A 24785-nucleotide genomic window follows, 5' to 3' on the forward strand; every position below is an offset into this window, starting at 1 on the left:
AGACAAGTCATTACTCTCTCTCTAAGAAATTCTCGCACTATGAATATCTGACTCGGGAAGCAATGCATGTCAATGATAATTTTTTCATTATACTCCTCATTCAATTTACTACCACATCAACAAACGATGTTAAGTAATATGATAGGCGACACAATTAGTGTCTCATTGCACGAGGGATATTCACTCTGGGTTTAATGCAATTTACTTTTCTATGGTATTTCAAATGAGCAAATTACTATTTTTTTTTATAAAAGAATAATTTACTCATTTACAATATTAAAAACGGATTTCTTGCTATTTTTTTCTATTCTTTTTTTGAATGCTATGAATTATCAGCAGCAAAAATGACATTTTCTAATGCATTTATTTAATAAGAAAATATATGTTGTTGGTATTATTGCATTGTCGTATTTTAAAATTGTGTTCAACAGCGTTGACCTGACTCCCCCGCGCAACCCGCGGTTTCGTCGCCTATGAAATTTTTAATTGAGTAAACGATGAACAACCACAACCATTCTTCTCTCTGCGTCCAGACTGGCTGTCTCCAATTCATCTCGGAGGAAATAGTCAGGAATTTCAACTGTTTTCTCTTGCTTTAGATAGATTCTTCTAGCAATTTTTATTTTATTATATATAAAGAGGGCGAATATCTCTCTCACTTTACAGATATACATTTCAACGTACAAACAGGTTTGGGCTTTTTTTTGCTTCTTTGTTGATCGTGTTTTCCGCTCTATCTTGTTTGAGAGTTGGTGGGTTTTGGGTTTTTTGCGTTGATTTTTTGTTTGAGGGAAGAGAAAGAAGGGTTCTTGGTTTTGGTCGTCTTTGTTAGTCTTAGTTTGTTTGTGGGGCTAAGGGTTTTGGGTTTGATTCTAGGATTTTTGTTCTTCGTATTTTTCTGAAGATACGGGAAGGGGTTCTTGATTAATGGACGGATTCAGCGGAGAGAAGAAGAGAGTGGTGGTGATTGGAGGCGGAGTGGCCGGCTCTCTTGTCGCCAAAACCCTTCAAGATCATGCGGATGTTTTTCTCATTGATTCGTAAGCTTTCGTTGATTTTCTCTTTGTATATATATCTCGGCTGATGTTTTGTTATGGTGATACGGAATTAAGTTTAATGGCCGCCCTTTTGTGTTTTGTGGTTAATTTATGTGTTTCAGTTGTGATTTACTTTATTGGATTGTGGATTTTGCTTACCAAATAGTTTCAGCTTATCAAAATTTTGTTTATAGAGATGGGGTGGGCTGTGAATGTTATGAGTTTAGCAGGTGAGATGAATGCAGGGTAATCATCTATAGAGTCTAGCCTATAAGTATCGTGGGATCCGGTGGTATCGATGCTAATGTCTTGTGGCTTGTAGGAATAATTTATCTAGAGGCTGAAGTTGCTAAATTACTGAATTTTATTGCATGTTTCTTGTTGAATAGAATAAATCTCCAACATTTATCATTGAATTGTGTTAGAAATTGAGTTGTATTTGGATATGGAAACAACTGTGGTGACATAAAATGTGTTCTGAACTGGCGGTGTATTCTGGTTTACGAATGCTGGTTACTTGGTTGGGTATGAACTATCTGCCACAGAAGTTTGGGAGGGAAAATTTATCTGACTAGGGAAAGTATTCCGTATCAAATCTTAGTTTCAGTTGTCTTCTCAATGCTCTAAATGGTTAGGATGCAAGGTTAGATGGCATTTTGGGAGAAATCTTTCATGTTTAATACTTGAACGTGTGGAAATATATTTCATAAGCACGTCTAAAACTTGAACTGCAGTTAGATTTGACTTTTAAGCCAGGTTATGCCTTGATAGTTCACCTCAAAATAGAATGGACTACAAGCAGTTTTATGGAACTGAAGTCGGAACGTGATGTATTGTACCCATGATTGGTCTTGTGGGATGACTCTGGTGAAGAGTCAAAGGTTACTCTGGGGATTTAGAAGTCACCAGGGACGGAGAGTTGGCTTCATGTTGAAGATGACCCCTGGTCTGCCATCTCAGTTTGTTTGGTTTCATGTGACTGATATGCTGTGCTTGAATAGCTGTGTAATTCTCTGGACAGTGTGGGGTGTTCTATGATCTCATTTTCATGAGTTAAAAATACATTTCTGATATTGGTTTCTTTGATTTTTCAACTTTATTGCAGGAAGGAATACTTTGAACTCCCTTGGGCAGGTTTGCGAGCAAGGGTTGAACCCTCATTTGCAAAAAGAATAGTGATTAATCACTTGGAGTACCTTTCTAGAGCTCGTGTTATTGCATCTCCTGCGACGAACATCACTGAAAATGAAGTTCTGACTGCACAAGGCCGCCTAATTGCATATGACTATCTTGTGGTTGCAACTGGTCATACAAGTTCCGGTGGATACACAAAAGACGAGAGACTTAATTACTACCAAACAGGTGAAGAAATAGAATAACACAGCTGTAGATAATGATTCCGCATCTACCTTGTCACGCCCCAAAAGTAGGATCCTTACTGTAGGCCCTATTCTTGGGACGCGATCTAACTGAAATCATAGCAGCAATATACTCACCAAAATTGCACCTTAAAAACATGAACAACTACGAGTCCTTATTATTTGGCCTCCTTCATAATCACCTTGATCTCTTTCCTAGGTCAGCTAAATCTTGACTTGCCTGGGGTATCACCTGTATCTGGAGAAGAAATTCAGATCTTGCACTTTAAGAGTCTTCATTTTAATAACACAAATGAATTGCTGCTCAATATTTGCTGGCTTCTGACTTTTCTTCTGGTTGCAGAGCATGAAAAGATAAAATCCGCGAAGTCAATTTTGATCGTTGGAGGGGGGCCCACTGGTGTAGAACTAGCAGGTGAAATTGTTGTTGACTTCCCTGATAAGAAGGTAACGCTGGTGCATAAAGGACCAAGGTTACTTGAATTTATCGGAGAAAAGGCGGGAAAAAAAGCACTGGATTGGCTAACTTCAAAGAAGGTTGAAGTCATCTTGGGTCAGTCTGTCAACTTGGAATCTGCATCAGACGGTACTTATGAGACATCAGGTGGAGAGACCATCATAGCTGATTGCCATTTCCTTTGTGCTGGCAATCCTGTTGGTTCGTCGTGGCTAAAGGAGACTATTCTGAAGGACTGCTTAGATGATCATGGGAGGCTAAAGGTTGATGCTACATTAAGGGTCAAGGGTCACGGTAATATCTTTGCTATTGGTGACATCACCGATGTTCCTGTAAGTCTATCTTCTTTATCATTATATGGCTTTACATATATAGACATTATATCGTCAAACTAAACTATGGATGTGTTGGATATGGGCTTTGGGGCATGATACTCGTTGTTGAATGTAAACAATGATTGCTATTACATCATCTAGCAAAATAGCAGAACTTAAACCAGCAATTAACTTCTAACTCATTTTGTTCTACTATCCTTGGACTGGTTATTGATTTATTAATTGCGTGAAAGATAGACATGAAAGGTTTTATAGTCTTAGTTCGGAAGAGTAAATCTCGTTGATAAACCTTTATAAAAAGGAAATTACAGGGACATTCCATAGGTTTATGCATAAAGAACCCCTGTCCTGAAAACTTTCACTGCCCCCTCTACCGTATTACTGAAATTTCTCAATCTTTTTTTGATATATTAGCAATCTTGAAGGGGTTTTTATGCACTTATCCTCAAAACCTTCCTGATAGGAAGAATAACTTTGGGAGAAGGAAGGAAAGGTTACTTACTTAACCTACATAATACTACCTAGGCTTGGTATGTTCACAAGGTCAATTTAAACATAGAATCTAGGAGGAACTCATACATGGAAGTGAAACCATATCTATGAGGTCTGGTTTGTCTTCTGCTTGGTCACAATCCATGTATACCACCATTTGGTGGAAACTTTACTTCATGCGTCGGTGTTATACCTGCTTTTATCGTGATATGAAGTCGATGGCAGTTGTACCTTGGTGTATTCTTTTCGACAAATAGTGGAGAAATGAAGTACTAGTTTGCTTTGTTTCCTGAACTTCCTCCGACTATCTTAACAGGAGCTCAAACAAGGATATCTAGCTCAGGCGCACGCCATGCTGACTGCTAAGAACTTGAAGAAGTTAATAAGGGGAGAAAATTCGAGAAAGCTGTCTACGTACAAGCCCGCTTCAGATGTGGCAATTGTTTCACTTGGCAGAAGAGAAGGAATCGCACAATTCATGTGCTTGACCGTCGGCGGACGCCTTCCTGGCATAATGAAATCTAAGGACTTGTTTGTTGGAAAGACACGGAACTCACTTGGTCTAAAATCAAATGTGGCGTAGCTCAAATAGCTGGGAAGGATTCGCCCTTTCCATTTTATCATCAAATTCGATACTTAAGTTACAAACAATGGTCCTTTTTCCATATGTCTTTACATTTTTCTGGTGTTTTATCTTCCCTTCTATATAAAGGACCTTCTTCAATGTGAGCTCTTGATCTTATACAAATTTGTGCTGGTGAAGAATTTATTATGTGAATTCAGCTGCAGACTGCAGTCTCTGTGTTGTTTTTCTTGTAATGTTTGTGCTTAAGCCCATAGTCTATCTCAGTTCTTTCACTGGTCAAAATAGGTGAACTGTTCTTTAATCAGCCTGCAAACCAAGAATACATCCCCAGCATTTTTGGCAAGAATAGATAGATGCAACCTAACATGGTTTGCTTTCTTGCACACCCACCTCCAACGGTTTGCCTCCTATTTTTCAAAACATGTTATAAGTTCCTACATCAATTTTATAAGATGTTTTATGATCTTATTTTAAAAATAAGCTCTTAAACTGTTTACATAAAATAAAATGTGAAAACATCATAATAAGATTTTTAATTGGTAAAATAATTAAATTTGGATATGTTACCATTAGAATCAAATAAGTTATTATTTTTTGACATATTCTGTTTAAAAAATAAAATAAAACGTTTTTATAAATAATACGCATTAGTTTAATTCCGAATAAAAGTTTAATAGATAAATTTTTTGCAATATAAAAAAGAAAATGAGGAATTATTACCTAACTTTTGAATAGAAATAATACATATGTACATTCATGCTAGTCAAATATTAATATTGATATATAATTGATATTTTCTTTATTAATGCAATGATTATTTCTAGTCGTACAATTTGTGGTGTCTTGAATTTATATTTTTAAATAAATATAATATCAATACCAATCTTATTTTTATTTAACCATAATAATTTATTTTTAAATAATGAAGTATTTTCTTTTTTTTGAATGTTAGAAAAATCCAAAAAAAAAATAAAATTGAGTGTGTGTATGTTTGAGTGTGTGTGTGAGAGAGAGAAAGAGAGAGGAGTGTGTATGTTTGAGTGTGTGTGTGAGAGAGAGAAAGAGAGAGGAGAGAGTGTGTGGGTGTGTTGAGAGAGTGTGTGTGAGAGAGTGTATGAATAGGGTTACTTTTGTCCTATAGTGTATTAATTTTATGTAATTTATAAGATTAAAAAAAATTAGAAAAGTTAATTTTTCATTTAAGGAGCTTATAAGATCTAAAATACCTTATTTTGAGATTTTATAAACTTTTTAAAATAGAAATAGCCAAACAAATATTTAAAATTTATAAGCTTTCAAACCTCTTATAAAATATTTTGAGGAGCTTAAAAACTGAGTCAAATACCCTCTAAATTTGATTTATATATAATTATTTTGGGAAGGGCACCCGTAGCAAAATTTGCTATAAAGTCGAAGCAAATTTATTATACGTCCTTGTTTTTTATTCCAGATAACGTTGCTTATACCGAGGCTCAAATAAATTAGATCAATGACGTTTTATTCATCGTCTCAAAACCTGCTACAATATTATTTGATAATATTTTTAAAAATAAAAAGCAACATCATTAACATGTGACGTTTTGAAGATTTTTCTATCTTTTATAATTATTCACACATTACAATGTTAAAATGCAATAACTTAAAAAAGAATACCTTCATCGACCCTCTTTTTGGACCCAAGGCTCGCCCGACGGACCGATCCGGGAGGAAAATATTGTCAGGTGGGGAGTTTGGCTGGAGCGGCACATATGTTAAAAGATAACGTAGGTGTCCTAATATGAGCTCAATGAGAAAAGGAATTTTGTGTGGAACAGAAGGGTAAAAACTACTTTGATTCTGATTTCCAGTACGAATATGAACCGTGAAAGTGTGGCCTAACGATCCTTTAGACCTTCAGAATTTGAAACTAGAGGTGTCAAAAAAGTTACTACAGGGATAATTGACTTATGGCAGCCAAACGTTCATAGGGATGTTGCTTTTTGATCCTTCGGAGTCGGTTCTTCCTATTATTGTGAAGCAGAATCCACCAAGTGTTGGATTGTTCACCCATCAATAGAGAACGTGAGCTCGTGAGATAGGTTAGTTTTACCCTAATGATGGCAGTGTCGCAATAATAATTCAACCTAGTACGAGAGGAGCCGTTGATTCACACAATTGGTCATCGTGCTTGGTTGAAAAGCTTGGCGCAAAGCTACCGTGGATTATGACTGAACGCCTCTAAGTCAGAATCAGGGGCTAGAAGCGACACATACGCTCGCCATTCGCTTGCCGACCCACAATAGGGGCCCTCGGGCCCCCAAGGGCACGTGTCGTTGGCCAAGCCATTGTGGCTTACGAGCCGCATTGGCCACTTTGAAGTACAATTCCCATCGAGCAGCGAGCAGAATCCTTTGCAGACGACTTCAATCTGCGACGGGGTATTGTAAGTGACAGAGTGGTTTTGCTGCCATGACTCGTTGAGATTCAGCCCTTTTCGTTTCGATTCGTCCCTTCCCCTTCCTCCAGGTTCCTCCCCCTTTTCTCTGAAAGATTGAAACAGCCTGGAGGCAACCGAAGTGCGAGCCCCGGCACCACCGGCCCCCTCCTCATTTATCTTATTTTGCCCGAGTCCTGAAAAAATGGCCAAATCCTTGCCCCCTCGCGTCATGTACAATCGAGACGGGCGGAGTCCAAGTACCACATCCCAGCGCTTGACCCAAGGGCAAGTATGTGTGGCCCCACACTCTCACACCTTTCACAGGCACCCCCACCAGTCATGTGCCAGATGAACATGCGTGTGCCACACCAAGTCCTGCTGCTGCGTAAAAGAGATCGTGCCGTGCGTGAAATAACAAAAATCCAACACACGTACCTCGGTCGGTGGGCGGGCAGTCTTTAGCCTGTGGCCTCGGTGTGCGGCGCCCATCGTTTGGGACCATTGCCTTGATCGCCATCGACGTCCTTGTGGACCTGACCGAAAATATGCCCGACCGCAAGACCCACGATAGTCATCCATGGCCGTTGCAGAACTATTTCAATGGCGAGATCATTGGAGTGTTAGGAGTACCTCCAAGATGTTTCAGAGGTAGACGATTCTGTTTGAGTAGGAAACGACGACGATGTTCAGAGTCTGCTAGTGCAATGGCGAAACTGTAGTTTCAGAGTATTGCGTGGGCAATTCTTCAGCGATGGATGATCTGATGGGGCTGAAACTCTAGAGTTATGATGTGGAATTCGTAGGCTACGCTACGGTTCAATCAGCACGTTATTTAGATGTCAGTTGAGGGAGATCCAGAAAAAGTGCACTCCTCGGCCATTGCAAGTCTCTACTCATGGAACAAGAGAAAATGTTTTTAAGCCTATTATAAGGGGGGCATGCAGTGGTGAGCTCCAGCTAGCCCTCCCCGTGCTCTAAATGAGCATCATCTTTGGGGCATAATGGGGGCCTTCAAGAGCCGGCTCTAGGCATCTCAAAGGAGTGCTTAGAGTCCCCGAAAGGCATGGGAACATGACGAGCAGCGTAGAGCTAGGATGGCCTACGTTGGGTGCAAAAGCGGCCGAGAGGCTCCTTGTGACGCCCAAGGTTGCTCCCCGGGTTGCGAGATATCAGGGGCAACACCTCTCGTGCGAATGGGTGATCGAGGCAAGCACTCCAAGACCTCGTGATCCAACTCATGGCACGCGATATCGAGTTCTAGCCATCCATGGGGGTTCGTTGGCTAAAATGAGCGGTCGTGGGGCGACGCTGCATTGTGTGTATATTATGAACCCAAGCCGAAACGCAAGAATGCATGTCGGGGGAGGCCTAAAAGACGGCCACGACGAAGGCGTGCGCCGAGGATGCATCGAGTGAGCGTTGGGCATGAGACGGGCGTTGTGGGCTCATGCGGAGCGCCGTAATGCCGAGGTGGAGCGAAGATGCTCCTTGCCATCAAGGAATGCGTTGCCAGGTTCCAAGATTGTGGGCAAGACACATAGCGGCAGACTAGCTAGTTGGGGCCGGCCGCTAAGAGACGCTAAGGCGGGCGTGCCGAGAGCCTCGGTAAACATGTGCATTTTGGATAGGCAAGTGCAAGGGCACGCGGTGCCTCGCAGGTGTGCGTTTAGATGTCGTGCTAGCGAACTTCAGTGTTAAGACACGTGACGGACAGCCGGTTAACTTTGAGATGTGCGAAGGCTGGTCGAAGGTTGGGTGTAACATGAGACGCTGCACAGGCGAAAAATATATTCCTCTACGAGACAAAAGAGTACGCCCGTGACACCTGTGCATGGTTGCAGGGTCGGCCAGATGTTGCCTATGCATGCGTGCGTCTCCTCTCGTCTGCCTGCGCACGCGCCCGTAGGCAGTGGTAGGCCTAGGCACGCGTGGGCACATCGGCAGGGGTTTGCTTGTGTGCGCTTGTCTGCTGCCATCGGCCTGCGTCCATACCGGTCTACTGCCGTCGACCTACGTGTGTTGGGGTGTTTGCTGCCTACTGCCTATGTGAGCGCTTGTCTGCTGTCGTCGGCTTGCGAGCGCTGGGGCGTCTGCTGCCGTCTTCCTGTCCGCGCGCCGGTCTGCTGCCGTCCGCCTGCGAACGCAACCATCTTTTTCTACGTTTTATCATACTTTGCAATTGTTTCAACCAAACACAACTTATATTATTATTTGAAATATCACACATTACAAATACATCAAACCAAACAACATATGACGATTAATGAAATTAATATCATTCATTCTATGTACAACTGAATCTCATCATACTTAATCCATCACACGAACCAAACGAGGTGTAACAGTATAGATAGTGCACACGTTGGACTCAAGCCCGACCCGGCCCGGAGAGATGGGTGGCCCAAATCCCGGTACGTGCTGAGCACGTGCGCATGCGGTCCGAGAAACTTGTAAATCAAATTGCAGTATTTACTTGGAAAGTTCTTAAACCTTTAGCCCTGTTCTCCCAAATATAATATTAATAACTGCAGTTTACTTCATTGATTCTCTCTCTGTCCAAGGAATTTATCTTTCTTGCAGATTTCATACGCATAGATACGAACTTTGGATCAATTTTGAAGCCCTAATTCTCATTGCAAGTATATAGGAAAGAAGCAGAACGCGCACCCGAAGAAGAAGAAGGGGATTCTCTGATACGAAGCAAAGATGAGGAGGGTGTTCGGGGTGAAGAAAGATAAAGAACCCCCTCCATCAGTTCAAGATGCCTCCGATCGGGTTCGTAATTGGACTGATTCTGTCTAGTTTAGGTTCCTTTGTCTTACAGCTTTAAGTTGTGATTTTGTGTGTTTGTTTGCTTGTGATTCTTTCTTTTCCCCTTAATATTTAGCAATAGAGTCGGCCCATTTGCCTTTTGTCTTAGGATTTTATTTTGTGGGTTTGAGAGCATATTTTATAATGTATAGATATGTGTTTTAGGACCTTACAATTTTTAAATTGTGTGTTTTACTATTGGTATGTCAGTAATCTGTTCCTTCAGAGTAATCCTGTGAACAGAGGAGGTCTTATGTCCAAGATGATTTATTGATGAATTAGTGATACACGTACAAAATGATAGGTAAAGTTACGAGTCATGACAATGCATCATGCATGACTAATGGTTGATTTCAGGAATATTTAGGCTTTTAAATGCTGAGACCAATTTAGTGTTCATTTACTTCAATGAGAAACTCAAAAAGCTAACTGATCCTAAAGTAATTTACCTTGATTACAGTTGGTACCATCCCTTAATTATATCTTCCAAATGTTCACTCTTAAGATTTGTCATTCCCGACAATGCTTGGAAAATGGTTGCTTGGTACAGTTGTTTATGCTTCTATAGTCTTCTAGGTTTTTGATTGCCCTTGTTTGATGTTTTTTCAAATGGTGTATCAAGTCATATATGCAAATTATGATTATTTCAGATCAATAAAAGAGGTGAAACTGTGGATGAGAAGATAAAAAAACTTGATGCTGAACTAGCGAGATACAGAGAGCAGATAAAAAAGACCAGACCAGGTCCAGCTCAAGAGGCGGTCAAAGCTAGGGCCATGAGGGTTCTTAAGCAAAAAAAAATGTAAGTGTCTCATAGTTTCCATTGGATCACAGTGACAGTTGCTATTACTTCTTAGATGCATGTTTTGTCATCTCATTAGAGTTTTGACTTACGTAATCTTTACTTCATAATTGAGCTCTAATCTTCGAATTCTTCTAGCATGTTGATTGGGGTGTGATCTTGTTAGTTTTTCCTTATTTGTTGAAAGAACTCAGTTGTAAATATGTTGGCATCAGGCTATCAAGTAAGAGTCATTAGAAAGAAAACAAAACTACATACCGTACAATGAGATAGTGGTTGATTATTCTACGTAATGTTTTTAGTCAACTAGTCCCGATAGAGTATTTTCTTCATACTAAATTGTATAATCTGAGTTAACCTTAAGAATACAATCATGCTACTGAATGTGATTTCCTCTATTTACATTTTTTTTCCTGTATTGATTTCCTTGAGTGGACACAAAAAAATGGAAGTGAATTCTGCTATAAGATAGAAGAGGCAGTTGCCGTTTGAAAGGATAGGGAACATGATGAGGTGTCTTACTCTTCCTGGGTAGTCTACATCACTCGATTTGATCTGATTGTAGTTCAGGATCCGAATCAGTGGTGTAAAGTGCTGAATCCTTTTGAGGTATTGTTGCTGTATCATTTAGTTAGAGCTGGATAAATGTAATAAAATGGTGAAATTATGCATACTTGTCTTTGAAGTGTGATGTTATGATTATATAATACACAAAAACTTATGTTTCTAAAATTGAGAGAAGGAATACATTTTAAATTTTTTATAAACGTCAAAGATTTAAATGGCTCTTATTAGCAATAAATGGATCTTATTAGCAATATGTAGACTGATTTTAGTTAAGATGATAAAGTAGTTACGAAAATCAAGATCACACACAAAATTTAATTAAAAGACCTTTATAATTCATCCAGATTTTGTTTATAAAGTCATATCTGTACCTACAATGTTTGTGGTCCCAATGTAGCACCCCTTAACGACACTACATTTTGTTACCACCAAATGAACACCCTTCCACGAATACATTTTTTCTCATAAGAAATTCACATTAAAACTAATAAGACAAATCATATTTTTGTTAATATATTCTATAAATCTCAAGCAATTAAATACTTTATCTAAATTTCGTATTCAGTACTCGACTATAGTACTTATGGACATATGAAATAAGCAAAATTAGTTTGAAGTGAAGTTGTGAAAACATTATCAACTCAAAATTGAGTGCAAGTTGGATAAGACATTAAGTGAGAAGTTAAATATTCATTTTTGTAAGTTATTAATATTGGTGAATCGTTTGGACAAACAATGATAGTTAATTTATACATGTTGAAAGTTCGAATAGTTAAATTTTTATTTTAGAGTTTGATCTAAAATTTAGAAATTTTTTAAATATTAAGAAAAAGAAAGAAGAAAACACAAGAAGCACTGCATAAGACCCAGACCATACCCAATCTTTTGGGTATATTGTATAACTTGGGCAAAGACCCAATGGGTATTTCATGGGTCGGGTATAAATAAAATGATAATGGGTCTTATTTTGGTGTGGGCCCAGGTTGGGTAATACCCCGCCCACTCACATGCCTAACTCTATAATTGAATGTTTCTAGTTCTACCGTCCCATCACACCTTTCAGTAATTACTTTCAAAATTTTCATGATCTTATGCAGTTTTCTGAACTTACACAACACTTCATATAGTTCCACAGTTCTGGTAAAGGTTCTCATGATTCTATGTCATTTTCTGAACTTGCTGGATTGTAAATGTTACCTGGCCTCTGTAGGTGCTTAGGTGAAGCTTTTACCGGGTCAAACGCGTGGTTTGCAAACTAGGGAAGGAAAAGTAGGAAACTAAAAGTGGAATTAGAAAAAAAGAAAGTTCACTGGTATTATTTTGTTATTTACATGGTGTATTAAAGTCCTTGATCAACTAAATTGGTGGTTCCCAAATGTTGTAGACTTCTTCTGGCACTTTTACTAAATTGTTGGGTGGGTATCTTAGTGATGGAAGCTAAAATATTTCTTTTTGGGCCCTCAGTTTCTGTATTAGTAGACAACACATTGCATGTTATGTTCCCTGCGAAAAATGTTGATGGTAAAGTAAATTTGACATATTGCAGTTCAGGCAGACAATTTATTTTTTTCTCTGTGTTTTTGTAATTAGTTTTAGGCCCGTTGCACACGGTTACATGTCTTTAGGGGCATGATCCAACAGTTAATACTGAAATTGTTCTCTTCCTGGAGAAAATCAATCATGTTTTGTGCATCTCTGTTAAATCATTTTCAGGTAGAAGTCATAAGGAATGTTTATAATGTTCTTTGGTTATTGCTTTATTGGTGTAATCATCTGGCTTCCTGATTAAATTTGATTTTATGATTCGTGCATATGATTATAAATCCATGTCTACTTGAACTCGGTCTATATTGCCAACTGCTCGACACATCGACATTCAAATATCTTCATTCAGTTTATATATAAATGACATATTTTTCTAGGTATGAAGGTCAGCGCGATATGCTGTATAATCAGACATTCAACCTGGATCAAGTTGCATTTGCTGCTGAGGGAATTAAAGATGCCCAACAAACAGTATGTTCTGAGAGCCTCCTTATCATAGCTATTAATGGCTCGCCATGACGCATGGCACACGTTGCGCTGGCCAGCGCCATTTTACAAAAATGGCACTGAGTTGCTTATGGCTTGTAAAATGGCGCTGAGTTGCTTATGGCAATGCCATTCTGCGCCATAATCCGTGGGGCAGAGGCGCGCCATAGTGAAGCCGGAGCCCTTTCGGCTGGGGCTTAAAATAAACTGGGCAAATAAAGGCTCGCTTTTTAACCCAACCTTTATTTCAGCTGATTTATTAAAAAATATAAAAAATTAAAATATCTTGCAAAACGAGTTAAATTAGAAATGTAGGATTTGTTTAATCATCTTGCATATTTTGAACTATTTTGTTTTTCCTAAGACTTGTTATTTTGCAAGTTTCTTTTATGGTATGATGATTAAAATTATTTCTAGTGTTTATATTTACTTATTTGTGCATTATTGATGTGAATATATATTGATGTATGAAATATATAATTTATTTCTGTACATGTGTACCGTACTATAAAAATGTGTGTGCTGCGCCGTGCGCCATGGCTCCAGGGGACCCTTTCGCCATGGCACGCCGTGCGCTATTAACAACTATGCTCCTTATGCTTCCTACTTGGAAATGACTTGAATAATTTCTTTTTGGGTCTTATAATGCTGAATTTGCTACTTGGAAATGGGGAATAGCATCATAAATATGACTAGTGAATTGATGTATTGATCATATCATATATCCATGGTTTGTTGCATGACCATGAGCTTTCGGAACAGCTAATGAGAGTCGATTCTATAGCTTTAGAATGTTTGCCCAGTTGAAATCTGAAGCTGATAGCTTTTTGCTCTATCAGAGCTTTGACTTGGTCGTTGCGTAATATGATAGTTAAGAGTCTGAAGACATGCATTATTAGAAAATATTTTTGCTATTGTCGTTGAGCATCATTATCCGGGTTCATAAATTCACATTAGAATCTGTTTCCTTGTTAGCAGCAGCCCACAGGGCAAAGTTCAAGATTTGTGAAGCAAAACTTATTCTGTATGTGATTGGAACCTGCTGTCTACCTCCTTAGAGGCAGGAGGACCAATCGTTTGTAATGAGGATGGAAGTGGTTCTTTTAAGATCTTGTTTAACTGATTTTATATTCAAGTACTTGCTGTCCAGCTTTATGTTCCTGTTCAAAGTTTGATGTGTGTGCTTGATTGGAACTTTAGAAACTTAGATGCTGCTATGGCTCGAGTTTGTCTGTAACTAACTCCACCACTTGCCTTTCAGATGTCAGCCTTGAAGTCAGCAAACAAAGAGCTTAAAGGAATGATGAAGACAGTTAAAATTCAAGACATAGATGTTTGTATCCCTCTGCTGACATCTTTCTCTTTTGCGCTGTAGGATATTTTACTGGATGCTCATATATTGACTGCTATAACTCTGGTTGTTTATAGAATTTACAAGATGAGATGATGGACCTCATGGATGTGAGCAATGAAATCCAAGAATCTCTTGGTAGAAGCTATAATGTCCCTGATGACATTGATGAGGATGAACTTATGGGTGGTGAGATCTGCTCTGACTCCTTTTGTAATGACATCATTCAACTTGTCACAGAAACTGATTGTTGGAGCAGCATAGCAAGAACTAACTTCTTAATTGTGTTGTTCAATGATCCCATTACAGTTTATTTCAGCCACATAGCTGTCTTGTGATTCGTTAGTGGTTCTGTATACTTGTTGAAATCTTTTATTTATGTTATTCAGAGCTTGATGCTCTGGAAGCAGACATGGGTTTTGAAACTGAAGGAGATGGAGTGCCTTCTTATCTTCAGCCTGATAGGGAACCTGATCTGGAATCAGAACTTAACTTGCCATCTGCACCAAGTGGGCATGCCCCAGTTCCAGCAGGCAGAGCAAATGTACAGGTAATATATTACTCAACCAGGCTTTTCTCTGATTTGATCTCTCTTTTCATATGCCTGAAAAGGTTTTGAAGATCCAGGAGAAAGTTGTTGCAACATATGCTTTCACCTTTTGTATACTTCCATATCTTGCTGTATTGCTTCATATGGATGGCAAAGTTCTATTTTACTTGGGCGCGAAGTTTTCTCTATTAGATTTATTTTCTTTTGGACTCATCACAGACTCTAGACTTTCAACCATTGTCATATTTTGTTATTTCTCTCATCACCATCTGAAAGTACTGGGTAGAAAAGGAACACCTAATAGAGAGAGCTCCAACCTTCTGCATACTTAAGGGGAATTTCTGTTTGCATCTATCTGCTTTGGTTTATTGTGGATAGATCAGTAAAGTCAAATTTCCTAGGTTCTCAAATGTCATTCTGGAATGAAGGGGGTTGTGGCAGGAATGGTCTTTGTCTTGCTTACTGGCTTCCAATTCGGAAGTCTTATGCAGCAATTTGCATATCCAATGTCTAATCTGGCATTACTATATTAAAGAATCATCCCTCATTTTTTTAGTTCGACTTTTGTGTGCTTTAGCTAAAGCTGAAGTTTCCACTGTTAATCCTATTGTCTATTTTACTTATATATATATTCTCGTTGGCATGTCTTGGCTAAGCCGCATTGAAACTGTTTAACTACTTGTACTATGGCCAACCTTATTTAATAAATGATTTTTATGTTTGACAGGCAGAGGATGAACTAGGTCTACCCGCCGTCCCTCGAGCTTCACTCCGTGGTTAGAGAGGGAGCTGGCAACAGTGAAATTTTGACAGACATTGTGATCATGGGAAGGCTACTGTAAACACGTTCAATATCTGTTGTTTCTTGTCATATTTGTAACCATATGTTCAAGGCTTGGCCAGAGACGAACATGCATGGGATGTTATTGATGTATAAAATCCGGGTACCATGAACACCAATACTCTAAACACATGGTGTTGATAGACAACCATGTGATTCTTTAACCTCTTTGTGGTGTGGGAACTCAAAGGTGGATGGATATGTATAGATGTTTGGTACACTATCCAATTTCATTTGCTTGTTGGTTACTGCTTTACCTGTGTATTTTGCCTCTTGTTCTGATCTCATCCCTCCATTCACAATTCAAGTGTAGATATTTCATTTGGTCTGTACACAGAGACGTGGTTCATGCCTTGTGATAGCGTTAGTGCATAATAACGCGCGAGATTTAGATTGCAAGGCACCTTTTCCAATAGGAAGACAGAGACATTCTCTATCAAATCGTATCTAATAGCATTAATTTTGCAATTGGATTTTCTGTAGAATATATTGCCTTGTAAAGATTGAAGTAGACATTTTTGCCAGCAACTTTTAGGGCTATATATGTAACTGTAATTTTTATTCCACTCGTCTGGGGCTTATATAGGGGTGGTAATGAGGCAGGCTTGGGTGAACTCAGAACTCACCCCACGAATTTTGGGAAGGCTTTGGGGCCCATTCTAGTATTTTCAAGCCCCGTCCTGCCCCATTCTACCCTAGTACAAAATTCGTTAGGATGGATCTGACTCGGTAAATTCAATTATTTTTATTTTTTTATTTATTTTTAAAATAATATATATATATATATATTCATCTTCTCCATCGTCAAATATTGTTGGACAATTTTTCAATTGATCAAACTGTTGAATAAATGCATAGAATCAAGCAAATAAAAAGATATAATATTATATTAGTGTTTATCTACCAAGATAAAACAATATATATATATATATATATATATATTAAATGATTGTATCGTGATGAGTTCTTAAGGATCCGAGACTCGCCCCAAACCAGCTACTTGTTCCGCCTTCAATTTTTTAGACACGAACAAGACAAATTCAGTTCGGATCTAATTGCCACCCCTATATCAACCAATAATCCAATCAACTTACTGAAACATGGCCTAAGGTCACTTGTGCATTCAAGAATTGGGCTAAATATTTGTGTTGATCCAGCCCTAATCAGTGGTAGAATAATTTGAATAACCCCTAAAATTGTTGAATTCAAAAGTAATTGAATAATGTCCTCTTTGCCCTCAATGTTTGGACTCTTTCTCAAATCTCATGTAAGGTAGTGTCCTAAAGAAATGGAATGCAACATTTCACCATACTTTTCTTCACTGCAACTAAAAATAACATACAATAATTTTATTATATCCCATCTAAAATTTCTATTATGCATTCTTCAATCTCATCCTTAAATGTAAATAGGGCTGAGAAATTAATCAAACAACTCGACTCAAAATTAATTGGTAAAAGTCAATTTGATGTTGAATCGTTAGTTTAGCAAATCAAATTTGAATTTAATTTAAGTTTTTTTTCAAATTCAAGTCGAGCTCAATTTTTAATTATAATAATAATAATAAAATATATTTGAATATCAAACTCGACTCATGTCCCATTTCACCAAAACTTGTTATAGTTCGATTTGATTATTAATCAAATTAAATCCAAAAACGTAATTTTTCAAACTCAATAGTAATTCATACATGCTCAAACAATAATGTATTTGACTCGATTCAACTTGTTTACGAGGGGTGATAAAAAAAATAAAATATTAAAACTACTCAAACCATCCCAATCAAATCGAGTCGAACGGTTAAATATATATGATTCAATTTTGTAATTACATATATAAAATAATACGATGAAATTAATTAATTGTTTAGAAGACTTTAATTATTCAATTTATAAAAATCAAAGTACATAAGTTGTCAAATATTATTATTCACGTTCCAAAGCCCATTTTTATAAAGGTTAGGTTTGGGTTCTTAACTGTAAAAAGTCCACAATTTTCTGTTTCTGCATGCAAAAATAGAAAAAAAAAAAAAACAAAAATGTAAAATTAAATTAAAAGAAATTTTCATTAGATTTGAATCCGTATAGTGATTAAATATCTTTTTTTTGTGATTTTTTTATTATTTTGGTTGTGCTAATATTAATTTTTTTTTTATTTTTAATTCATTTTTATGTATCGGATATTTGTTAGTTGGAATTCGAATGTTTTTAAAATTTTTTTTTTGGGTGAAATGTAAGTTTTTATTCATCCTATAATATTTACCGAGTACTCCGGACATACCCGAAGAGATACAAAAAGACCCTCACTAAAATTTAAAGAGCAATTATCGATGATGTCTCCCTTGAGCATTTTCCTAAAGCCCAAGGTAAAGAAGTTGGCTAGCAGGACCAAGCCTTGCTGCCTAACAACAAAAGTAACAAGAATGTTTTATCAAAATCAAGTTATTGTGGGAGAATCCAAAAACAAGTCTTTATCAGCAAGCCTACTCAGGAGACAGCAGAGACGATACGTCATATGGATTATACACGTCAAGGGCTACGTCACGCTAAACAATTTGACCAACTCTTTCTATATCAGCCGACCAACCGGATCAATCAATTAGTAACTGCATCTCTTGTTTCTCGGATTGACTGGACAATGACTATAAATGATTATAATTAAAGATAAATCCAAATTAAGTTTGGATACTGTTGTTAGTTAGCTAACATCCGTAGACTCCTATTGATATGCAACTTACCTTAACTAACTCTTGGATTTTGCTCCAGATGCCCATAAAATAGAGGCGATGTTGCAGGAAAAAAAGGCAACTCAAGCTACTCATATTTGACACAATTGTCACACTCGCCAAATAGTAAGGGTACTCGTTTCTTGCTCGTTTCCTGCACTCTACAAGCTCATTTTATTCTGCATTTTCATATTTTCACTCCAAATGGCTCATTTCACCATTATTTCTCTTTATTTTAATTCTTACCGCTTCTTTTTGAGTATCCAATTACTGACAGATTAGTCCTCAGGTGATCTAATGATTTTCACAAAGATTATTTAACCGCGTATATTCTTAATTTTTGTTAGTCTCAACATTTTATTTTTGTTATAACTGTTAAAACCAAGATACCACACCCAAATTGTACTTTTCATTTTGGTTTTGTAAACGAGAAATTAAACAAGTTATTTTTAAAATCATCTATGACAATTCGATTTGATAATAATATATATATATATATATATATAAAGAAAAAGTGCTTCATTACACCCATAATCTTTCCGGATTTAAATGTAAAAACAGCCTAAAAGAATTAATAATTGTCAATTTGTGGGAAGATTTGGGAATCTGGGCAGGTCTGCTTTTAATCAGAAAGGCCTAAATAATCTGCCCCCTCTACCGGTGGAGTGTTTTATTTATTTTATATATATGTTTTTTTGAGTGTTTTTATAAATCAAGAAAAAAATATATTTCAATAAACAAGGACAAAAATATTTATCTCAGGGTCTTCAGCAACTGGGGAAAATTATTCACTGGTTGCTCAATCCTTCCTGCCCCCAAGACTCTGAGATAAAAATGCTGTCAAGACAAGCAGCTTCCCATGTACCACCATTTTGCAGATTGCCATTCACAAGTCCATACCTGTTCTCTGTGAGCAACAAGAATATGTATATGGCTACGAATGGATAGAGAACGGAGAGAAACGCTACGCTAGCTGCTGTACAATTCAAAATCAGTGCCACTTAGACGGGCTTTAAAATCGACTGAAGGACCGCTATGAAGAACTTCTGATTTACAAACATCAGAAAAATCTATATGATCAGGGCTTTATCAATCAATCCCGGTAACGTCTAGTCATTTCTGCAGCATTGGTGAGGTAATTTTCTGCAGACAAAACAATGAAGAGACTTAACTGGTCCCCGACTAATTTTCAATGACGTAAAGATCATAGTCGAACCATAAATGTCATCAGTACTACTGCGTAGCTAGAACCATAAATGTCATCAGAAGCCACAAAATCAAAGACTAAAAGTGATTACGAGTGGCTTAATGCACCTTGATGATAGGCCGTGAGGCCAATTCCTGTCAGTTGAGATCAAGTTTTCGCATGTCTAACATATCCCACATGGCATCTGAATGAGCTAAGTTAGCAGTGAAGCTTGACCTGTTGTAGACATTGTTATTATTGGCGGAAACAGTTAAACTGGTTTTCAACCTCACCACCTCTTTCTTAAGGGACTGGAACTCACCTGAACATAGGAGAAATATGAAGAATTTGGTTCAGATAGTATATCTTTTCAGACACACAAGAAATGAATCAACAAGAATGTCTGATGTAACTGGAAAATCAGAAGTTTAATGTTAGTCAGACAGAATAGGTGAGGCTGCAATAAAATAAGGATTCATAATAACCTCCCCAACTGAAAAAACGAACTTAATAATCTTTCAAGCTAGGAAAAGTTAAGTACTAAGTTCAGCTAACTAATACCCAAAAACTTTGGCTAATATGGGATCAATTATGTCACTCTCAACTTGTCGCAAAGTTGCTTATATTATTTGTCATGCTGCTGGTAATGAAGCTATTAAATCATTGACTTCAATATTTCTATGTTTCTTCCAAAGAATAAACTACATATAGCAAAATTGCATTAACGGTTAATCATCATAAACAGCAGCATTAGCATCTAAAGCCGAGTTAAACTTTCCCTGAAAGGTATAGAAGGTGGGGTAATGAGTGATATCTGACTTAGATACAATAAGATTGAAGAGAATGATATACTCACTATCTACAATGAATTTCTCCCGCTGCATCCTCAGCAACTGCTGCTTCAGTGTATTATTCTCCATTGATAGAGCAGCATTTTGCTGACTTATTGAGGCAACCCTGACAGCCAATTCCGACCCCAGATTCTGTGCCATGATTTTGAGATCAGTGAAAAGTAATGGATGAAACAGTAGCAGATGAACCACCAAAGGTTGAAGGGTAGGACAGGCAAGATGGAGACAAGCAGTTGGTAATGACAGTCCTTAAGAATGGTTAGATCAAGCTACGGAAACAAGTACAGAGTTGGTTTTTACACTACTGGCAGCATTGTAGCTCATATTCCGCAGGCATAAATCACTGTTAAACCAACTCAATGTACTTGACAGTATGTTCAGTCATATAAGTATAGGCAAACTAGTCACAAATGTGCCCCGTCCCAAACATTTTACTAGTGCTTTAGAGATATGTGTCCGAAGTATAAAAAACAATAATTTTAATATTTTGAAGAAGTCTCAGGTCTATTGATAGACCAGTATTTTCTGGCACTAGCGTGTGCTATCTGCAAAAGTCAGAACTATTGATATTTATTTGATTGGGAAAAGTATCTTTAGCATTTTCTTTTACTGGAAGCTTGTATTTGAAACATAAGAGGGATACTGGCCAGCAAACTAGTATATCAGCAATAGATTGTGGGGGAAATCTGTTCAACTCTCTAGTCACATAATATAGTCCATCTTGTGTGGTTGTTTGCCACGTGTTCATAAATAATACAAAATAGAAAGGAAAAATTAGTACCACAGAGATATAGTTTCCTTTATTTTTTTGGTTCCATACCTGAAGAATATCAACAGTTCTTTCAAGATCAGTGATGTATTGGAGTTTTCGAGCTCTAGACCTCTGTCCAGGGTGGCTGCATGTCAATAAGTGTATCATAAGAAAGAACTTTGCATAAGACGAACTAAAACACAAGATGGCATACAAGAGACTGCTCAGAGATTATTCCATACCATATTTACTTCAGTGCATGTTAAAGAGAGAATGAAAGTAAGAAACAAATGTAACAGAGAGACACACACACACACACACACAAACACACACACACACACCCCCTGTGTGAGTATGTAAACAATATGATGGTATTGAGATGCTACAAATTCATTTTACACATGATTTTGGATATTGTTTCCAGTTTCAAGCAAAAAGAAGACACGGCAGACTACTGGTACATGTTGTGGAAAAGAACAGTATAGTTTTTCTCTCTGTGTTAAACTACAATGTAAATTCGTGGTCTTTGCATATGCTAAAAATTTTGGTCTTCATGCAGAAAAATGACTAGCATTCAGAATTTCGACATGAACTTCTCATCAAGTTTTATAGGTCCAAATGCAAGTGATTTGAACTTCTAATTTGGTATTGCATTAAGCTTTTAGACCATCCATTGAACTTCTGAGGCTGCAAGTAATTGGAAGGATTAAATGTATAGAGATCTTCTTTCTTGACCTTCTCAGACCAAAGCACAAATCAGGCAAATTTAGCATATCATCAGATGAGTAATGAATGCAACACCCACTAACTTTAAAAGGTTATGCAAGACTACACTACTCGAATGGACACAACTAGTATCATAGATACAGTTGTCCCAGGAGAAATAGCAGCAATCACAAGATTGATTATCTATCAAGTGTCCAAAGCTTTTTTGAATATAAAAAGATCTTGCAACTTGAAAAGTTTTGAGTTTATGAAACCAGATATGATGCTAGATCTGGCAGTCATAAATCAGATATCCTATTTTAGGATAGTTTGTAAGTCACCCATAACCAATTATTGAGATAAAAGAAATCTCATTGCGAAAATAAACATGCCAAAATAGGATCTAACCGTTTCATTGCTTTGTTCCCGGTATTGATCTCACTCGCTGAAGTATAGGCATCACCATTTGAATCCGACTCTCCCGGAACAGAAATATATCCATCTACATGCTGCAGAGGGTTTTGCATAACATATTCCGAAAATGCTGAAACTATTTCTTTTTCGGGAAGGCTCCACTTGTTTTTTCTTCTTGGAGAATTAGGACCATAAGTACAACCGGACCCCAATCCATCATCTGGCTCACAAGAATCTGCAGTTTCTGTTTCATTAAGTTGATCTAGATCTGGTAAAGGCACTATACCATCAAAAATGGTGAAAGAATCACTAGCAGCTCGGCCGTGTAACGCACCGTTCCAATTTGAGTCAGTATCACTCAGTAAATCATTCAGCCATGCTGGCTGCTCCTCTAGTATGAAGCTCTGCCAGAAAGATTCACAATGTCCCGATTTCCTGGCATGCAACTCAGTATCTTTGCATGAGGGTGAGGAAACAGGGACAGTAGCTTGGCAACCCATGGTTTTCTTTTGGATAGGGCAACGAGGAGGGAGTTGAGCTTGCTTTGACATACTGAAGTTTATTATCTGCTGAACAACATAATTTCATGGTGTTACGTCAGCTTCTTTTGCTTTGGTATCTTCAGAATAAGATCCAACAAGTCTAAATTGCATGAGGTTCTGATCAGATTAATTTTATCAAAGTTTTGAACAAAAGCTTAAAGAGGATACAAATCTAATAACTGAACAAAGTAAAAGAGTCTAGATACACAGATATCCTACCAACAAAATTGTGTTTCTCGAGACCAAAAGTGAAATTTTACAGTTTAAGAATTTATATGTTTCCATGTAACTTGTTGCTAATGAATTCTCCTACAAAACAAAGATCTTTTTAGGCATGCAAGATCTGGAGTACATTTTCAGATTATATTTGATTTCATGCCTCACTGACCCAGTCGAAGAAATATCAAAGATAAACCATCAAGAAAACTATATAGGTTCCAAAAACTTATACAAGTTAAGTATCAGCAGTCTGGTACCCGTGGAAACTTTCACCTATTAATAGACAAAAAGAAATCAAGTAGCAAATTATCTTGCTAATCAACCCTGAAATACACAAGAATTCTTCAGTATTTAACAATAATCAACTGCAGGTCAGATTCTTGGCATTTTCAGAATAGATAAATGAAGACTCCTATGTCCTTCCAACCCACCCACCCATCCAAAGACATGGTTTGAACTGAAAAAAAGAAAAAAAAGACACACATACACAGAGTATGAACAATCTGTTCATTTATTACCATTGTCATCAAAGAGGAAAACTATTAGACGAAATGCATTTTGAGTCGACGAACAGTACTTCCAACATTTATTCAATCACCTAACCATAAGAAACAATACTGCTGTAACCAAAATCCTCCAGAACAGGGAAAAGAAAACAGCCGAACAAAAACAAAGAAAAGAGGAAAAAAAAGAAACATGAATCTAACAATCTACATTTACCATTTGTGATTAGATAGAAGATGAGAATAAAAAATGCAGAACAGGGAAGCGATGCAATGAGATTGCACAACTTCGTACATGATAGCACAAAAACAAGGATCCCACGAAAGACTAGAATTTTTGCACATAGACAGTCAGTTATATCATTTCTCCCATCAAAACCAATATGTAACACAGCCAAAACAGAGAATGCCAAGAACAAGACCATGAAAATAACAATGGCACAGAAACTACAGAAACATAAACACAAAAAATTAAGAAACAGAAAAACAATAACCAAAATGTAGTTTTCTACTTCAAGAACTCTTAAACAGAAACGAAAAACAATATCTTGGCATACCTTTTCTCAGTTCTGGGCTTCAGAATTTTCTCTTCATTAGAACAAAACCAGTAAAACGAATCTCTTCTTGAGAACAACTGCTGCAGTCAGTATCTAATCTGCAGAAAGAAAGATACAACAGGTTTCAACACACCCCATAAGCATATAAAAACTATCAATTGCAAATAACGGGCAGTCTACTAGCACATTTTTCCTATTAATAACATCATAAAATCAGAACCAAATTCAAAAACCATGACGGCATTGTACTGACAAGAAAGAAAACTGAACTGGGTCCGGGCTGTGGGCGTTTCGAGTTGCGCAGAGATCAGCAGCTACTGCCCATATTTTCTTCTTGCGTGCTTATTAATGTGCCCATCACTTTACTCGGTTTGTGAAAGACAAAAACAGCCTATTTATTGAACCCCATTAATGGGGTTTAAAGGAAATAGCTTTTTTCTTTAAAAAAAAAAAAGGAATAATTACAGTACCCTTCCCTAAAGTTTAATGTAATTACACATAGATTTTTCATAGTTTGAAAAATTATATTTAATACCTCTAAAAATTTATTTTTGTAAATATTAATAAATTCAGTAAATTGTGACCAATTGAGGGACTTATTTGTTAGATTGAATCAAGTTTCAGACGTACTACATGTAATTTTTTCAAATTATAGAAAATTTATGTTTAATTATACC

General features: G+C 37.3%; 3 protein-coding genes across 9 annotated transcripts; 2 read left to right on the plus strand and 1 right to left on the minus strand.

Moving 5' to 3' along the window:
- Nucleotides 1–484: 484 nt before the first annotated feature.
- LOC105161012 (uncharacterized) lies at nt 485–4519 on the plus strand. The gene is made up of 4 exons (XM_011078558.3): nt 485–1040; nt 2143–2399; nt 2760–3205; nt 4017–4519. Exons 1-4 carry the CDS (start codon nt 928–930, stop codon nt 4281–4283), a joined length of 1083 nt encoding a protein of 360 aa, XP_011076860.1. The 5' UTR covers nt 485–927; the 3' UTR covers nt 4284–4519.
- A 4671-nt stretch (nt 4520–9190) lies between these two features.
- On the plus strand, nt 9191–15911 carry LOC105161013 (vacuolar protein sorting-associated protein 60.1). Its single transcript, XM_011078561.3, has 7 exons — nt 9191–9477; nt 10164–10315; nt 12805–12898; nt 14175–14246; nt 14342–14453; nt 14654–14814; nt 15542–15911. The coding sequence occupies exons 1-7, from the start codon at nt 9409–9411 to the stop codon at nt 15593–15595; spliced, it is 714 nt and encodes a 237-aa protein (XP_011076863.1). The 5' UTR covers nt 9191–9408; the 3' UTR covers nt 15596–15911.
- A 2971-nt stretch (nt 15912–18882) lies between these two features.
- Nucleotides 18883–24508, minus strand: LOC105161014 (uncharacterized protein At4g06598). Of its 7 annotated transcripts, none has more exons than XM_011078567.3 (7): nt 24362–24497; nt 24109–24206; nt 22622–22856; nt 22282–22522; nt 21238–21313; nt 20423–20549; nt 18883–19888 (listed from the first exon to the last, which is right to left on the minus strand). In XM_011078567.3, the coding sequence occupies exons 3-7, from the start codon at nt 22836–22838 to the stop codon at nt 19725–19727; spliced, it is 825 nt and encodes a 274-aa protein (XP_011076869.1). In that variant the 5' UTR covers nt 22839–22856; nt 24109–24206; nt 24362–24497; the 3' UTR covers nt 18883–19724. The 7 variants fall into 7 exon arrangements, with proteins under 7 accessions (XP_011076869.1, XP_020548805.1, XP_011076865.1 ...); XM_020693146.2 differs by having other exon boundaries at nt 22282–22531; XM_011078563.3 differs by having other exon boundaries at nt 18883–19523; nt 19695–19888; nt 22282–22856.
- Nucleotides 24509–24785: the final 277 nt, after the last annotated feature.

The sequence above is a fragment of the Sesamum indicum genome, linkage group LG4 (genome assembly GCF_026168435.1).
Source record: "Sesamum indicum cultivar Baizhima isolate 11 linkage group LG4, ASM2616843v1, whole genome shotgun sequence".
Taxonomy (NCBI): Eukaryota; Viridiplantae; Streptophyta; class Magnoliopsida; order Lamiales; family Pedaliaceae; genus Sesamum; species Sesamum indicum.

What these genes read in the sequence shown, in the direction of transcription:
- LOC105161012 (XM_011078558.3), top strand. Translation starts at nt 928, where the DNA reads ATGGACGGATTCAGCGGAGAGAAGAAGAGAGTGGTGGTGATTGGAGGC. An exon ending in ACTTAATTACTACCAAACAG is followed by an intron (nt 2,400 to 2,759) that starts GTGAAGAAATAG and finishes TTCTGGTTGCAG; the next exon opens with AGCATGAAAAGATAAAATCC. An exon ending in GTGACATCACCGATGTTCCT is followed by an intron (nt 3,206 to 4,016) that starts GTAAGTCTATCT and finishes CTATCTTAACAG; the next exon opens with GAGCTCAAACAAGGATATCT.
- LOC105161013 (XM_011078561.3), top strand. Translation starts at nt 9,409, where the DNA reads ATGAGGAGGGTGTTCGGGGTGAAGAAAGATAAAGAACCCCCTCCATCA. An exon ending in TTCAAGATGCCTCCGATCGG is followed by an intron (nt 9,478 to 10,163) that starts GTTCGTAATTGG and finishes TGATTATTTCAG; the next exon opens with ATCAATAAAAGAGGTGAAAC. An exon ending in TGAGGATGAACTTATGGGTG is followed by an intron (nt 14,454 to 14,653) that starts GTGAGATCTGCT and finishes TATGTTATTCAG; the next exon opens with AGCTTGATGCTCTGGAAGCA.
- LOC105161014 (XM_020693145.2), bottom strand. Translation starts at nt 22,838, where the DNA reads ATGTCAAAGCAAGCTCAACTCCCTCCTCGTTGCCCTATCCAAAAGAAA. An exon ending in GGGAACAAAGCAATGAAACG is followed by an intron (nt 21,314 to 22,281) that starts GTTAGATCCTAT and finishes ATTGACATGCAG; the next exon opens with CCACCCTGGACAGAGGTCTA. An exon ending in GGAGAAATTCATTGTAGATA is followed by an intron (nt 19,889 to 20,422) that starts GTGAGTATATCA and finishes TCCTATGTTCAG; the next exon opens with GTGAGTTCCAGTCCCTTAAG.